Below are 16,113 nucleotides of genomic sequence, written 5' to 3'. Positions count from 1 at the left end.
ATTTACATATATATCTATATAATTATAATATTTTCATTGTATATATTTTTTATTTAGGTCGAATTGAACCAAGTTTAGACTTTTATTTTTTTTATCTAAAATCTACTTTGAAATTTAACATATGTTAAAATTACGTGCAAACTTATTTAGCGAATTTTAAGTTTTTTGTCTAAACTTTCTTATAAATTTAGATGAATTTTTGAATTTAAATGGATAACCCAGCTAAACTTAATTCCAAGTTCCATGTAAAGTGATAATAACTAAAAGAACCAAAAAAAACATTAACCACAATATAATATAATGATGTATGTAAAACCTAAAATGTAAATTCAATGCTTTGATATAATATAGCTAATAAGAGAACATATCATTTTAGTTCCATACATGGCAGAAATTAGAGGATATAGCATTGGGAAAGAAAATATATTATCTTTCTTTGCATGGTTGATAAAAGATTGACTTTCCATATAAACAAAAAATTATCAGATAGGTGTGAATTTTAGAGATATGCATTATTATTTACCTTTTCGTTTACTGATTTATCTTTCCAATCTTTATCCAAAAAACGTGATGTGCAGTTACATAGGGAAGAAACTCTTCTAGAGTCGTCATGTTTCCTTTCTCTTTCCCACTTCTCATTCAACTCAAATTCTTTCTAGTTACTGCTTAAATTGAAACCCCAAAAATAATACCATGGTTGTTGATCATCTCACTTGATACCCAAGATGACAGGGAAAATTCATGACAAGAATGGGGTTTTCGTTCCACCAAACTCACATTTCACATATGTTCTCAGCATCACGCTCCCTCAACCAACGATAAGAATCAGGATTCCCAGGGCGTTGGTTAAGGCTATGCAGAGAAGAAATCAAGCCCGGAGTGAAAATGATGAAAATGGTGGCAAGAACAAGGTGAAACATCGGGCTACATCTAAGAAGAGTTTCAGGAAGAAGGTTGGGTCTATGTTTTCCAATGTTTTTGGTAAGAAGAATTCACCAGGGACAGACCCCAAGGATGACAATGGCGAGGTTCATAGCAATGTAGATGATGAGGAAATGAAGAAGTTGAAGAATATGATTGAAAGTGTTGACATGGGATCGGAGAAAATGACAGGAAAAAGCAGTGAAGAGTACAATTTGAATGATGAAGTGGAACAAATAGCTTCAGCAACAGGATTTGGAGCGTCCAAGAAGGGAATGCAGGAGGCTGGAGATGAAGGAAAGGAGAAACCGATAGTCAAGGAAATGGTTGAGGCTGGAAATGAGAGAAAAGAGAGACCGAAATCAAGGCGCACATTCTCAAAGTCAAGAACCTTGAGCAAAATGAATGACCTGGAACTCAACAAAGCAAAAATCAACAATGTTGATGATATTATTGTTATTGGTAACACTGATTTAACTGTTGCTTGTGTAGGTAACAAAGGTGCAAATACCCTCAGAACAAAGGCGATTGTTTCCCTGAAACAGGCAGAAAATTCCAATGACTTGACCAGGTTTCGATCGAAAACACTGAACAGCAATCGGAAGGTTAAGACTGCTTGGTCCATGAAGAAGATGACAGGTGGGCTCGTGGGAGAAAAATCAGACAAACAAGAGCTTTGCAAGAAGAGGATTATAATGGGAGGAAGGTGCAGGCCTCTGAATCATTCTGGCATAATTCAATATGATGAGAATGGTGTTTTGATCCCAGAGATTATCCCTTGAAGTTGATGATGGTAAGATTGTAAAAGAGCATATATTACTGCCCTCTTTAGGAGTTGATGATGATAGTCTGTTCTCTTGTTTAGATTTGGTTATTTACAAATTTCTAGTATGGAGATTGCAGGGGCACCAAACCTAGCTACCTAGCTATTTCAAATCTTTGTAAAAGACCAAAGTTTTATGAGTATCTCTTTTTCTTAAATGATTGAATTGTCCCCTCCCCCGCATGCATCCACCAATTATTGATGCCAAAGGGTCCTTTATTCCAATTGCAAGTTGGAACAAAGCATGAAGTCCCAACAGGTTTACCAATGAAATAAGCAAACTGCTAATTTACATTTGCGAAAAGAAATGAATCATATATTTGGATATATTAAAGAGAGAGATGCGAAAGTAATGATAGAAATTGATAAAAATTACAACTGAGTTTATTAGGAAAAAAATAATGTAGTGATTCCAAAAAAGAACACTCGAAGGGTTAAGTAAAAGTAAAACTAGAACAACTATTGATCAAGTAAGAGGATTATACAAGAATTGGGCATTCCTAATCATTTCTGCTTTACCTTTTGGTATGGAAAACTAAAAGTACGAACCTAATAATCTACATTTTATAAAATTACAGAGACACGTTTTAATTACTATAAACGCATCTCACCTTTGTAGCTGATCAGGTGTGTGATTGCTGGTGATAGATGACGATGTTGTCCTACCATTTAGCACACCGTTATCCGCCGGGGGATTCACTCCCCATTTCCCTTCAGACTCGAAGGGCTCAATCACTTTCACAGATCCATCGCTCAACCCAATTGCAAATTGGTTTGCCTCACTCGGATGTGCAGCCACAACAAGCGGGTATACAGTTTGGTTTCTGTAAAACAGTATCCTCGTTATGAAACGAAACTTAACAATTAAGGATGCCCAAAACCTACCAGTATGGTGGATAACAAAATGGTACAAGAAAAGCGAAACAAGACAGATTTAACGGTCTGGTCATAGTAGACGATGGTCCAGATAATACTAACATAAATTTAGAAGGCAACTACAGGTTCGATGCATTTGCATGGAATACAACAGATACCTTACCCTTTTAAGATTGCCTGGGACAAGTACACTGATGGAGCAATACGGCATCTAAGTCTCAGACCATCAGCATCAAACACCCCAACATTACCATCACAAAAGGTAGCATAAACAGATTGGCTATTACAGGAGTATGTAGCATAAGATATGGGTGCAGGCAGTACATCTTGTGGAATCCACTGCAGCAAATAATTGGCATTAGAATGTGTTCCCTCTGTCAAAAGCAATATTATATCATCAAAATCTATACCACTTTTTTACTTTCTTACCTGTTGAATGCGCTCTATCTTGGAGGCATCATATATTGCTAACTGTGTTTCATGAACCACTAGCATGAGAATTTGATCGGAGTGAAATTGTACTCGTGTGTCACCTGTAGGTGCCTTTCCAGCTGGAATTTGGATTGCAACTGATTTCCTTTTCTCCCACGTATCAATGCTCCACACACACAGCTGCACAGAACAGCAAGATGTTAATAAGTAATAATTACACTCTACATAAGACCTTTCCCTCATCCCTATTCCCTCTCCGTCAGTTAGTAATATGCATATCCAGTCGTAGGAGCATGACATTGTATTCATCAATAAACTGAAACAGTGTACGAAGTCCTTAGCCAGATGAAGCAAGAAAGTATGAACATGATAAAAATGAAAAAATTAAACCTAAGCAAACAGAGTAAAATGAAGAGATAGAAATGTGTAATGTATATCAGAGATTATGGAACCTGCGAAACACCAAGGATATTAAGTTGAAAAACCAACTAATGAAATCAGTTGTATCTTTTCTACATTTTTAGGATTACGTGAGCTTCTGTAGCATTTATACCCCATAGATCAGGTAAGAAAAATAATAAGGAAATATGAAAAGACTGAATACCACTTACATGAGCATCAGCACCTGATGAAACCAAGATATTGAGGCTGGTTGAAAAAGCCAAACCAGTTATTCGCTTTTTATGACCCTTCAATTTTGATTTCACCTTAAAAGTTTAAACAGATTACATCGAACCACTTAAGAGTGCAAGATAATAAAAGGGGAAGCAGAATAAACAAGCACACATCATAGGAAGTGTCACCTCATCTACTCGAACATTGTAAATATGGATAGTTGAATCCTCCATTCCAATTGCTAGGATATTATTATCCTGAGGATGGAATGCGAGGAAGGTTGAAGCTGGAGGAGGAGACATGAACGTCGTCATTACCTGCAAATTATGTGTTATTAGAATGCCAACATAAAGTACATTCAATACATGAGTACATGAAGGCATACCTTGAAAGTCATCGTGTTAAACAAAGAAACTATTCCACCAGTGGCTGACATTATGTATGAATCATTCTTTGAGAGTGCTATGCATGGTACCGCTTCTTCCAGGTTGACACCTGTGACGTCATTAGTCATAAGAAGACCACTGTTTGGTTGCCAATGCTGTGGAAGGACATTGGCAGTGGCCTTTAAAGTTTAAAAGGCTTCAGAGTTCTCCTGACCAATAAAAAGGAATTTATAGAAAAAATTTTGAGAGAAAGTCTTGTACCTTCCCAGATGGATTCTGTTCATTGCGGGGCCACTTCCATAGCTTCTGAACACCGTTTGAGCCAAGTGCCAAAATACCAACAGCAGAATTTGTATATAAAAGCCGAACAACCTTCAAAGAGATGAATTGATTCAGTGCTAAATGGTATGAAAACATGGTACAGCCCTGATTATTAGAAGAAAACTCACACACCTTGCTGGAGTTATCCATGTTGTCAGGTAAGGTAACTAACCGACATTGACCTGGATCCACAATTTCAGCCAACTGCCAGGGTTTAGTCTTGTCTATTGCATCGCCCACAACTCTTGGCTTTTCGACACTTCTACCCAAGGTATCAACTCCATTCTAGGGGGAAAATATCCAAAACAATAAAATCAATTGCAAGAAAAACATCATAAACATGAAAAACACTTGAAAAACCTATGGTCTATGTGATTTATAGACAGAAAGGCCACTTGGTTCCATTGAAAGCACAACATGTTCCTTATTGCATGAAAAGAAAAATGAAAGGAGCACCCATAAAATCGAAAAGAGTTGGCCCTTAAATCTAATCTTCTAATGTACTCGAGGTGATAACCAATAGCAAGAACAAAAAGTTCCTGTCTATAGGATGAACCATATTGTTACTGCATGCAAGCTCCAACTACCATATAATGTTCAGGAAAAAAGTTTGAACATGAAGCAAGGAACATCCAGCTAACATACAAGTATAGGAGAAGGCCTGACAGGAGAGCTCCTTTCCACTTTACAACCGACTGCAGAAGAGCCAGAAGCCTAACCAACAGAGAAAAAAGTGAAACCTGCGGGTCTCAAGACATAAATATTCTTAAGGAAACATCAAGTAAATCAAAACGATCATAACCTTAATTGCAGCAGAAACAATGGGTGTTCTCAATGGATCAAAAGATGAAGTTTCAATTGCTCTTAAAGATCTGAGACCCACAGAATTAGCAAGTATTTTGAATCCATTGTCTGCTGTTGTCACAGCAAGGAGATTTCCTTCCTTATTGAATCTCACACGGGGAAGACTCTGAAGCAATTAATTTGGTTAATTAGACACCCAAAGTAATAGCATATATGTTTCACAAAAGAGCTACAGATTTGAACATTTAACTTACAGGGAGTCCACCCTCAGCATCTGTAAAAGTTAAAAGATTGATATTATCCATGTCCCAAAACTTTATCTGGCTATCTTCTCCTGCAGCCAAAAATTGATTTTGTGTAGTGTCAAATGACACCACACCTGCTGATTTCTTTCTAAACCCCACATAAGTCCTCTTGATTGCTCCTTCACTTTCATTCCACTCAACCAGAAAAGATTCTCCATCATTACTTGTTCCACAAGAGAACAATCTGAAACAAAAGTAGAAATTACCAGAAGCTCAAAATTAGAATGAAATGAATTACTTGTAAAATTGAACAAAGAGTTAATTAAAGGCATTATGAGAAAAACTTTTTTTTTTGGGGGGGGGGGGGGGGGGGCAATGAATACAACTCAAAGTTTTTAAAAGTTAACTTCCTATCTAAAATTCATGATCATACCTACTTCCATCAGCACTGTAAAGCATTGTAGTACACCAGTGGCCTGGGGCATCATAGTCAACTCTGGAACCCATATTATCATAATACAGCCAGGCCTTAATTTTCCCATCAACAGCAGTTGAAAATATGAACTGCAGTGGTGTAGATAATTAGCAAATGAAAGTATAAATTCCCATCCAAACATCAAAAGTCAGGAAAGCATTCAATTCCCGGCAAAAAAAGAAAAACTAAGTATTCAACTGAACCAACAAAAGTATGAACTCCACAAAACACTCGCCTAAAATGTTAAAGAGAGTGAATCAAATATGGTGGACCACTATAGCACCAAAGGGAAGATCAATGGGGGTAAAGTTCTAACTGGGAGTACGGAAATGATTTTGATAAAGCAGGAAGCTCTTTGATGGATATTAAACTGGAATGGGAATCATAAATAACAGGTCGTTAGAGCACATTGCTATGTGAAATTTCATGCATTTAACAAGTTGGTTCTGACAGCATCTTTAGCAGCAGTTATTGGTTATAGTCACAGCCAAGACATCAATGAAGGCAAATGTCCATAGGGAATCAGCAAGAAATTATCATGTTTCAATTTTTCATTGAATAGATTAAAATTAAAGAAAAAATAAAATTTTTGATAGAGCACGCCATGTGTTGTCTCCACTAGAGAGCTATAATGGAATAAAAAGAAAAGAGGAAAGAAATATATAAATAGAAATGCTATATCTGCATATATAGCAGTTTTACAAAATTAAGGCATTGCCAATTGTTTCCTATCCTTAACTCTAAAATGTATATATAATCAACAACCAACATTTTTATATTGTACCTGAATGTTCTCTTTATGATGTGGGCAGATGGAATAAACTGGAGCATCATGACCTTCAAAATTAAACAGTTTTTGTCCCCTAATTGAATCCCACACCTGTTCCATTTCTTTCATTAGGATAACAAAAAAATCCAGTTTAATCAAAACTGTTTAGTGAAAATTTACTATCTTTCACCTTTATAAGCCTGTCATCTCCACAAGTAACAATGCAAAGTTGTTTGTTTGGATGAGCAAAAGCTAAGTCATTTACACCACCAACATGGGCATCAATCTGTTAAAAAAGAAAGGAAAATTCAAACACCAGTTTTGTATACTTTTAGCTGGAGAGTGGAAAAAATATCAACTAACCTCTAAGCGCTGGATTAGATCATCCGATCCAGGATAAGCATACAAGTGAATTAAGTGTTTGGAAAATGCAACCCCTGCAGCAAGAAATGCAATAAGTACAAATATATGCAAACTAAAATGTTAGCAGTCTATCAAAAAAGTACACACCTACAAAATTTCCATCAGGACTCCATGTGACGCGGCTGACAGATATCGGTGTATCATTGGCCATCAAAGCCTGCAAGCAACTCTTCCAACAAAATCAATTGCAATGTTGAAACCCATACAAATTGCTAAAACAGACATAAGTCATGTTGCAGCAATAGTTTGATAGACATTGGAAAAACGATAAAAAACAAAAAGTATAACATAGAGAGAAATCTCAGTAAGTAATGACACACAAACCTGAAATGGCATTGAACATTTTGACATTTCCCATATCTTGAATGGCTTTGAAACCAACCTCTCCCGCGTTCCAAGTTCCCAGAGTGCAATTTCACCATTAGTAGAACCAACTGCTCCAATTAAATTATGTCATAAAAAGAGACAAGTTTCAATCTAGTCTTCGGGAGAAGGACAAAAATAAACTTTCATACCAAGTAGCAATGTGTGGTGAGAAGGATGAAAATCCATGCTTGTGACCATGGATCCTTGATGCATTGTCAAAGCCACCGTTCTTGGCAGGTCATCCAAAGACAAGGCTTGATGCCTTGGTGTAGGATATGTAACCTTAAAAAAAAAGAAGAAGAAGCAGAAAGAAACATAGTAAATTGGTAATGAAACAAAACCAAAGGAATCTAAGATTAGCAAAGTTGTAAAGTGACAGAACAAGTAATTAGGATCCAAAAATGAATAACTAAAAAAAACAAAAAATGAGAAATTGCCTCCTCAACTGATGGAGCAGACCGCAATCTTTTCATTAGCTGTTCATGGTCAGGGTTCTGATAATCAACCATGCCAGGCACTGCTGGGGGTGTTCTTGGACGCTTCAAGATTGACACTGTTCAAATGGGAATGCAGATTAAGTGGAATACACCTAATAAGACATATTTACATAATCTGACATCAACAGGTCCTTAAGACAATCCTTGTATGGTATTTGAAGACACAGTAAAACAGATAAATAAATGTCTGATAGCATCTCCTCTATATATAGATTAAGTAAATAAAATTTTTAAACTAACAAAAACTTGCTTCCTTAAGAATAAGACAGTCAGAAATTATAAATGACGAGAATGGCAGTCTAATATTAGACCACCAACCGGAACCACACCCCAAAATTTCAGAAAAAATATTAAATGTATGTTTTGACCATCTTGTTACCAATGCGTCTGATGTGCATAAATAGAGCAATTGCCCAAATTATGCCAGTCCTTACAAAAGCTATTTCCAATGAGTCAGAATTGAAGTTCTGACCTTGATTTTGTGGAACAGGTATGGACGATGCACTGACAACAGCAGCTTGAACAGATGAAGAGCCAGAAGCATTGGCCATCCAGCCTGCTAAAGCACCAGTATTAGCTGCTACAGTTGGTGGGAAGGGCTATATGCCAAAAGTAGGACAAAGTATGTGTTAGTCGATATTCTAAATATTATTATAGAAGTAGAAAAATAAATACCCATTCAAGGAAATACAAAATGCTACAGATGTTTGGCATCATACACTGTGAACTCCAAGTGATGTATAAGCAGTGGGTTTTGCAACTGCAGCAACTGGAAGATTGACAGATGTAGGTGCAAGAGGACCATTTGGAAACGTACATATATGATCTGTGAATAAAGTCTTGATGTCTGGGTTTGGCCTTGGATTCTTACATAGCTGATGCTGCCAGTTCAAACTGTATGAACACGTACTAACAAATCAAAAAAATATATCTAGATAAACTGTTATAACAAATCATACTTGCTTCACTAGTTCTATAATAGCAAGTATCATATCAATTTCACCTTTGGTTGATCAAAGTCCTTAGTCTTGAGGACTTCAAAGTAGGGAAAGCAAGCTTATCACGAAAAAGTGGATTTGCTTCTATGAGTTTCTTTAGTTCTACCAACATTATACTGCGAGCAGTTTTTGTATCCCCATATTTCGACAGCTGTTCATTTTCCCTGCATTCAGATAAGAAAAATCCAACTATACAATTATGAGGATTTCAAGTATTCATTTGGGTTTGGTTTACATGGCATGAAAATTTTCTCTCAAACAAAGTCAAGATTTTAGTTACTCGGCTGAACAAAAGTTTACTTATAAACAAATTCTTTGGAATAAACTTTTTAAAACTCAACTAATATATTCCCTTGTTACCAAATCAAATCTCTAGACAGACAAATAACAACTAATCAATATAGTTTATTTGTGCGATGAAATTACCTGAAATTGTTGAGGATCAAAAGTTGAGTGATTTCTCTGTACAATTCCTCATTAAATGTGGAGAACACCTTCAAATCACTCACCAATATTTCAACAGCCTTTGCTTTGTCTTGCCTGCAATATGAATAAAAAAAAATTCAAACTATTTCAGCGGGAAAAATAATAGTTAAATCATTCATTAATAAAAAATTTAAGGAATTCCATTAGTTAAAAAACTGAAGCATTAACAATACCGATCAAGTGCTTCCAGATACTTCTGCTTCCTTATCTCAAAGAATATCTTCATGGAATATCGGTTATCATCAACTTTTGTAAAACCGGTTAAATACTTCTCAACTTCATCCCACTCTCCTGCCTGAACTTTCTCTTCAAAGTAATTGATGTTGAAGAAAAACCCTGATTCTTTCTCAAGCCTATAGAAGACAACATTGTTTCAAACATTAATTTGCAATCACGAAAATGCTAATGCAAATCAAATTCTTCTACTTCCTAAGGCCAAAAGCAATGTACTAAGGAACAAAGAAACATTTTCCCCAACATTCTTACTTACCACTTTACTCAAAGAAAAACATGTAATAAAAGCGAGTTATCATTCTTTCTTCTTTCTATTTTTTTTTTTTTTTTTGCTTCTAATAACTAAAAATTAAAACAACTTAAAACCAAACATAACGAATTCGTGTATTCATGCTATGTAAAATACTGAAATCTATGTATTCATTTCATATTTTATATAAAAATGATGTATTGTTTGACATAAAAATATAAAATATTTTTTTTATTTTGTTACACCTATATATAATTATTGTTAAACCGTGTCACTTTTTTGTTTTATTTTTGTATCATATTAGTGTCATATCATCTATCATGTTTTAAATTACCATATTTACTTAAAAAAAAAAAAAAAAAAAAAAAAAACAATGACAAAAACAAATTCATTCCATTTGAATTTGCCTCTTCCATGCTCAACAAAACAATAGTACTTCCTAAAGAAAGAAAAAATCAATAATTACAACTAAAATCCAGTGATTTTCACCATTTACCGCGACTGAAAGTCAAATTACCATCACTGCTTAAATTACTATAACTACTTTTACCATAATAATCTTTAAAAAAAAGAAAAAGGTAAAAACTTCAGATTCACAAATATTTGCTTCATTTCCTTCTACTTGTATACACAAAATCAAATACGAATATACGGTACGTATACGGATAAATTAAATAAAAGGCTTCACCTATGAACCGACTCCTTGAATTTCTCTTCGTCCAGAAACTGAAGTATGAGAAACACAAATTCTCTGCTCAACGACGACATTTTTCTCCTCTCGAAACTCAATCTCTCAAAACCAGCCGAGTCAAGGAACAACCGAGCACGAATTAACTCAGCTCCAACTTCGAATCTAAATAAACTTTTAGAGATTTAAAGATTTTTCGCTTCAGTTCCTCTCTCTAAGGTTTTTGTATGCTCCAATTTCGAGGATTACTAGGGTTTCAAAGGCTGCTACGAAGAAGAAGAAGAGAGGATAAAGGAGGGCAGAGAAAGATAGAGAATTGGTTTCGCTATCTTCAATGCGTTGTGCAGGGGCCGTTCTTTTCTACCGACCTATCATTTAAAAGTGTTCGTACTTATCATGATAAGTTGTAGTACTGATCGCGTAGTTCTGTGCTTATCATTGCGTGAGATGATAGGAATGGATTCCAAACCACTAATTCAAATCTGGTGAATATTCGGTACACACGTCCAGTGGGTCCCTCATCTGACATCTCCTGCTCTCCTATTCTTGTCTTTTCTTACTGTCGGTTTCGTTATTACGCGAAGTTTTCTCGGGGGACCATTTTTCAAAGTCGGTGATCTCTCGCGATATTTCACTTTTGGCTGCAATTTAATTTTTCTGTTGCGATAGATTTACTAATTGAGATCTTGATTTTATCGGCTCACGCTCATTTGAACAGGCGACTGGTTTTTGTTATGTAGCCTGTTTCAACTCTCACTTGCCTTTAATTTCTTTTTCTTTTTCTATTTTCTTGATTTTTTTATTTTTTATTTGTTACAATCTTGTTTGATAAATTGATAGTGCCAGATAAAGTATTGGTGGTTGTCATTGACTGTTGTTCTCGAATTGGTAACAATAACCAACAAGAATAAATGAAATAGAAAACACTGATATTTACCTGTATTGGTTGCCAAAAGTTGCTCGCTGTTATTTTCTTGTGGAATAATTTTGAGTCTTGAATTATTTTATTTCTTTTAATGTGATATTTAAAAGAATTTTTAATCAAGTATTTACATTTTAAATTTTATTTTTGTATGTAAAGTTGTCACAATTCTTTAATACCATTAAATAATGTTATTGTGATATCTAAATATTAATGTAAATTATGTATGATTGTCACGTAATATAAGATGTGATTATCACGTGTTATTTTTTAAAAATAAAAATATTTTTATTTTTTAAAAATGATACATGAGATTCACATTATTATCACATTATTATTATGTATCATCCATATTAATATTTAAATATAGCATCAAATATTATTTAACGGTATTAAGAGATTAAATAGTTTGTTATATAAAAATAAAATTTAGGTAATTTGACAATCACATCGTTATTATATGATAATTACATATCATTTATATCAATATTTAAGTATCATATCAATATTATCTAATAATGTTAAGAGATTAGAGTAATTTATCATACAAAAATAAAATTTAGGTAACTTATTAAAAAAAATTTAGTTTAAATACCGTATTAGATAAATTACAATAATTCAAAAGTCGAATGAGATATCATCCTTTCTTATTTTGTTTGTACATGGGTTCAATATATTTATAGAAAATATATTATTTATAATTATAGAAAATCTTTCAAAATTTTATATAAAATTTATAATAAATATTTAAATATTTTTTATTAAGATTAGACAATTCTATAATTACAATAAAATAGAAAATATTGATACTTCTAGTTAACGTTAACATGTCCTTTTGTCTTTATTTTATATCTTTCAATCGAGCGGTCCCAGTACCATCAAAAGACGTGATCTCAGCCTCTAAATCTATCAAATGGTTGACTTTTCTCTATCTTTCTTGATGTCCTTTCACTGTCATTTTAAAGTCCCCGCAATCAACGGTAGGGTCGCATTACCTTACCCTGGTATTGGGGAATTTGAGACCACCAGATCTTTATTTCTCAGTATCGTTAAGTCTTTTAGTTAGTTGCATATTTATTTATACAAAAATGGAAAGTGGGTCCCTGTTTATCTGAACACTCCTTCGCATCGCACGTTGCCAGTGTCCCTAACGTGACCACGCTCCTTAGGTCGAGCGTTAAGATTAGGAAAGTAACGTGCGGGGCGCAAGCGGTGAGTCATAAAGCATAATGACAACAAAAGAAAGTCTTCTTTCCCCGGAGGGGTTATCACGATAATTTGAGTTTCTCCCAACGCGACAGGATTTGTCCGTGTTTGTTACGCACTTTGTTTTGTTGTCTGTTTTTTCACCGAATTCTCTTTTGGTCGACCAATGAGAAGTTGCCTTGTCAACTTCAACGTGGAAGTGAACATTGATTTCTATTTTGGTGTTCTGTTCAAGTTTGTAATTATTTAGAAATTATATTCATGCAATACTCACACCTAATTCACCCATAAATATTTATATTTATATCTATATAATTTTATCAATAATTTAATAAAAAATGTGATTATTCTTGCTTGTTGTTAGTATAATAATAATAATTATTATTATTATTATTATTATTATTATTATTATTATTATATTGCAAAGTTCAAATTTAGTAAATGAGATATTGATATATTCTCGGAAACAAGGGGGGTATGAATTTTAGTGGTCAAATCTAAGTTGGAATAATCGTAAGGATGACTAGTGGCCAAAGATCAAATGAGACAAATAAAAAAAGGCCACGTTTTTCAATTACATTGGTTGTTTTTGGACATAAGTACAAGGATAGCAATAGATTAGATATATGTTAAATCCGTTTAAATATATGATTAAATTTAGTATCATTGAATTCGTTTAAATATCTTAATTTATTAAAATATTTATTTATTTACAATTTTTTATTAAAATATAAAATAAACAAAATTTAAAATTTAAATTCATTCTACTTAATAACAAACAAAAATTATTTGTTAAGATTCGAATATTTTCATAAATATAAAATTTTATATTATATGCATAAATAAGTAATAGATTCAGATTATCCATTATTATTTATCAAATTTTAAATAGATTTAATTATTAGATATTTAAGATATATTATTACCTAATAATCTAAAATATAATATGAATACGATACAAAAATAAGATACGAAAGTGACATGATTTAAAATTATAGTAATAATTATATATATATTTAACAACAAAAAATTATACTTTATATTTTCATGTCGATACAAATTATGACATATAATTTTTATGTAAAATATAGTACGAATATACAAATTTTAATATTTTATATGATATGAATAAATGAATTGCCAAGTAACACTAAAAAGGTTTTTTTTTTAATTTTATTTTTAATCTATTCTTAACTCATCCCTTAATTCTTTTTACTATTATTGACTTATACTTAAATATTTAATTCAATAATTAATGCAACAAAATAAGTTTTTAAAATATTTACAAAAAAATTAAGTTGATATCAAGTTTTAGATAAAAAAAATAGTAAATGTGTGTATGATATGTTCTTTTGTTCAAAAAATAATTTGGAGTCTTCGTAGGTTAAAAAAAAAAATTATAACACTTACAATTAATTATTTTTTTATTATAATTTAAAAGATCATTTATGATATTACTCCTATTAAAAACATTATATATTTTGTAATATAATATAAATATATAATATATATGATTTATCCATTGTGTTGGCAATTTATTAACCACCACTATTTTATCCTATTATAACTTTTTTTTTTGGGTTTTCTTTATTAATTTTTTTTTTTAGTGAGACTCAGCTAAATACCAATGAAATTGACTCAAATACAATACAACAAATAAAACAAAGGCGACAAGAACAAGATAACATGCAATAAGCAGGAAATGCAACGTAGCCAAATTTAAACCCACTAAAAAAAAGAAAGAAAAATGAATGATAAAGACAATAAATAAATGATGAAAAAAGAAAAGTGGGCCTTTTGAAAATTGAATTGATGAAATTGAAAATGAAACCTTAAGTAAGTGTCATTGTCTCACCCCACCAAATTTATAAAACCTTTTTTTAAAAATTTATTTTCTCCTATTTTGATAAACAAATGGTTCCCTTTTCAAGTTTTAATTAAAAAAAAAAGGGTTATTGTTTGATGACATTGAAATTAGATTATTGGTTTCATTTATAGTTAGATCTAATGATTTATGTATTTATATTGAATTTATTTTATGTTAAATATATATAAAATATAAAAATCATCATATCATAATTCGAGTTGATATTAAATATGAAACATATTTTTTTTTATTTTAATAAATTTATATATGATTTTGTTAAAATTTTAAATTGAATCGTTGTCATATTTTTTTATATTTTATATCACATTATCATATCATGTTTAAAAAATTAGACTTACATTTAACCTTGCTTATTAGGTATAAATATTAGATATGATAATTAGTATATTTGTGTCGTATAAAATATTGATATTTATATATTCATATCATATTTTATATTAAAATTATATATATATATAATTTATATCAATATGAAAATATGAAATATTTTTTTTAATTTATTAAACTCATATATAATTATTATTAAAATTTTAAGTCGTGTCACTTTTATATTTTATTTTGATATCGTATTTTATAATTACGTTATATTTTAGATTGTCAATTCTAATAAATATATATTTATATGCTTTTTTATTGTTGATTTGTTTGGTTTAAACAAAAATACAAAACATAAAAAAACAAAAGCAAGGAAGCTCTTTCTTGTAGGATAAACATCAAAACTAAACATTTAAAGAAGGAAAGTTCAATCATAGATTTGATATGTGAAAACATACATCTTTCTACATCAGAGATTATATTATAATGTGCAATTCAGTTTTTTTTTTTTTTTAACTCACTTAATTTGTATTAGTTTCACAATCAAAATTAAAACTTTATCAAATGAGATTTACTTAATAATTTTACTTGTGTTAAAAAAATCAATAATATTAAGCGGCTTCCGTTTCATGGCTAATATTCAGCAAACAATACCAGGCCCAAGCTCCTCGGCTTATTAAGCTGACTGGGGCTGGTCAAATCATTCTCCCTTCTATTATTGACCGGATATAATTCGTTCGATTATTTGCCCGAAGAGAATTTTGAAATTTGTTTTTCTTCACACAAACTTTCCCTTAATTTGGGGATGATAATGGATAACAAATAAACATACATATATATATATATATATATTATCATTTGGTTTATTTATATCGAATTTAGATAATTATAAATAATTAATTAATAAATTTAAATAAAAAATTTATTGTTCATGATGAATTCGAATAGAATATGGATAATAATTTTTAGATATTCAACATCTGAATTTATTTAAATTTTAATAAATAATAAAATATGTATGAATTTGTATATGAATTTATTATTTATTTATATATATTTTTATATTTGTAAATGATTTTGAACCTTAGCAAATAGTTTTTATTTGTTATTAATTAAAAATAAATTTGAATTTTAAATTTAATCATTGATTATTTTAATTTTGATAAAAAAATT

The 16,113-nt window shown here is 31.6% G+C and overlaps 2 protein-coding genes across 5 annotated transcripts; one reads left to right on the top strand and one right to left on the bottom strand.

Annotated features, from left to right (window-relative positions):
* The first annotated feature begins 581 nt into the window (after positions 1 to 581).
* On the top strand, positions 582 to 1,841 carry LOC111277352 (uncharacterized). Its single transcript, XM_022863747.2, has one exon. It carries the CDS (start codon positions 726 to 728, stop codon positions 1,701 to 1,703), a length of 978 nt encoding a protein of 325 aa, XP_022719482.2. The 5' UTR covers positions 582 to 725; the 3' UTR covers positions 1,704 to 1,841.
* A 265-nt stretch (positions 1,842 to 2,106) lies between these two features.
* Positions 2,107 to 10,942, bottom strand: LOC111277351 (topless-related protein 3-like). Of its 4 annotated transcripts, none has more exons than XM_089764223.1 (25): positions 10,610 to 10,942; positions 9,611 to 9,790; positions 9,378 to 9,491; positions 8,957 to 9,115; positions 8,673 to 8,847; positions 8,426 to 8,552; positions 7,894 to 8,009; positions 7,606 to 7,738; positions 7,415 to 7,524; positions 7,178 to 7,259; positions 7,031 to 7,104; positions 6,858 to 6,953; positions 6,683 to 6,778; positions 5,857 to 5,987; positions 5,433 to 5,667; positions 5,177 to 5,344; positions 5,020 to 5,088; positions 4,507 to 4,659; positions 4,315 to 4,425; positions 4,053 to 4,232; positions 3,856 to 3,984; positions 3,664 to 3,759; positions 3,050 to 3,232; positions 2,784 to 2,959; positions 2,107 to 2,568 (listed from the first exon to the last, which is right to left on the bottom strand). In XM_089764223.1, the coding sequence occupies exons 1-25, from the start codon at positions 10,687 to 10,689 to the stop codon at positions 2,352 to 2,354; spliced, it is 3,390 nt and encodes a 1,129-aa protein (XP_089620349.1). In that variant the 5' UTR covers positions 10,690 to 10,942; the 3' UTR covers positions 2,107 to 2,351. The 4 variants fall into 4 exon arrangements, with proteins under 4 accessions (XP_089620349.1, XP_022719479.2, XP_089620350.1 ...); XM_022863744.2 differs by having other exon boundaries at positions 7,178 to 7,247; XM_089764224.1 differs by having other exon boundaries at positions 7,903 to 8,009.
* Positions 10,943 to 16,113: the final 5,171 nt, after the last annotated feature.

Source organism: Durio zibethinus, chromosome 7 (assembly GCF_047325235.1).
Source record: "Durio zibethinus cultivar Kanyao isolate XHJ-2024 chromosome 7, ASM4732523v1, whole genome shotgun sequence".
NCBI lineage: Eukaryota > Viridiplantae > Streptophyta > Magnoliopsida > Malvales > Malvaceae > Durio > Durio zibethinus.
This window is presented reverse-complemented; position numbering and strand designations above follow the sequence as displayed.

What these genes read in the sequence shown, in the direction of transcription:
- LOC111277352 (XM_022863747.2), top strand. Translation starts at nt 726, where the DNA reads ATGACAGGGAAAATTCATGACAAGAATGGGGTTTTCGTTCCACCAAAC.
- LOC111277351 (XM_089764223.1), bottom strand. Translation starts at nt 10,689, where the DNA reads ATGTCGTCGTTGAGCAGAGAATTTGTGTTTCTCATACTTCAGTTTCTG. An exon ending in TACAGTGCTGATGGAAGTAG is followed by an intron (nt 5,668 to 5,856) that starts GTATGATCATGA and finishes CTTTTGTTTCAG; the next exon opens with ATTGTTCTCTTGTGGAACAA. An exon ending in ATGCTGAGGGTGGACTCCCT is followed by an intron (nt 5,345 to 5,432) that starts GTAAGTTAAATG and finishes TAATTGCTTCAG; the next exon opens with AGTCTTCCCCGTGTGAGATT.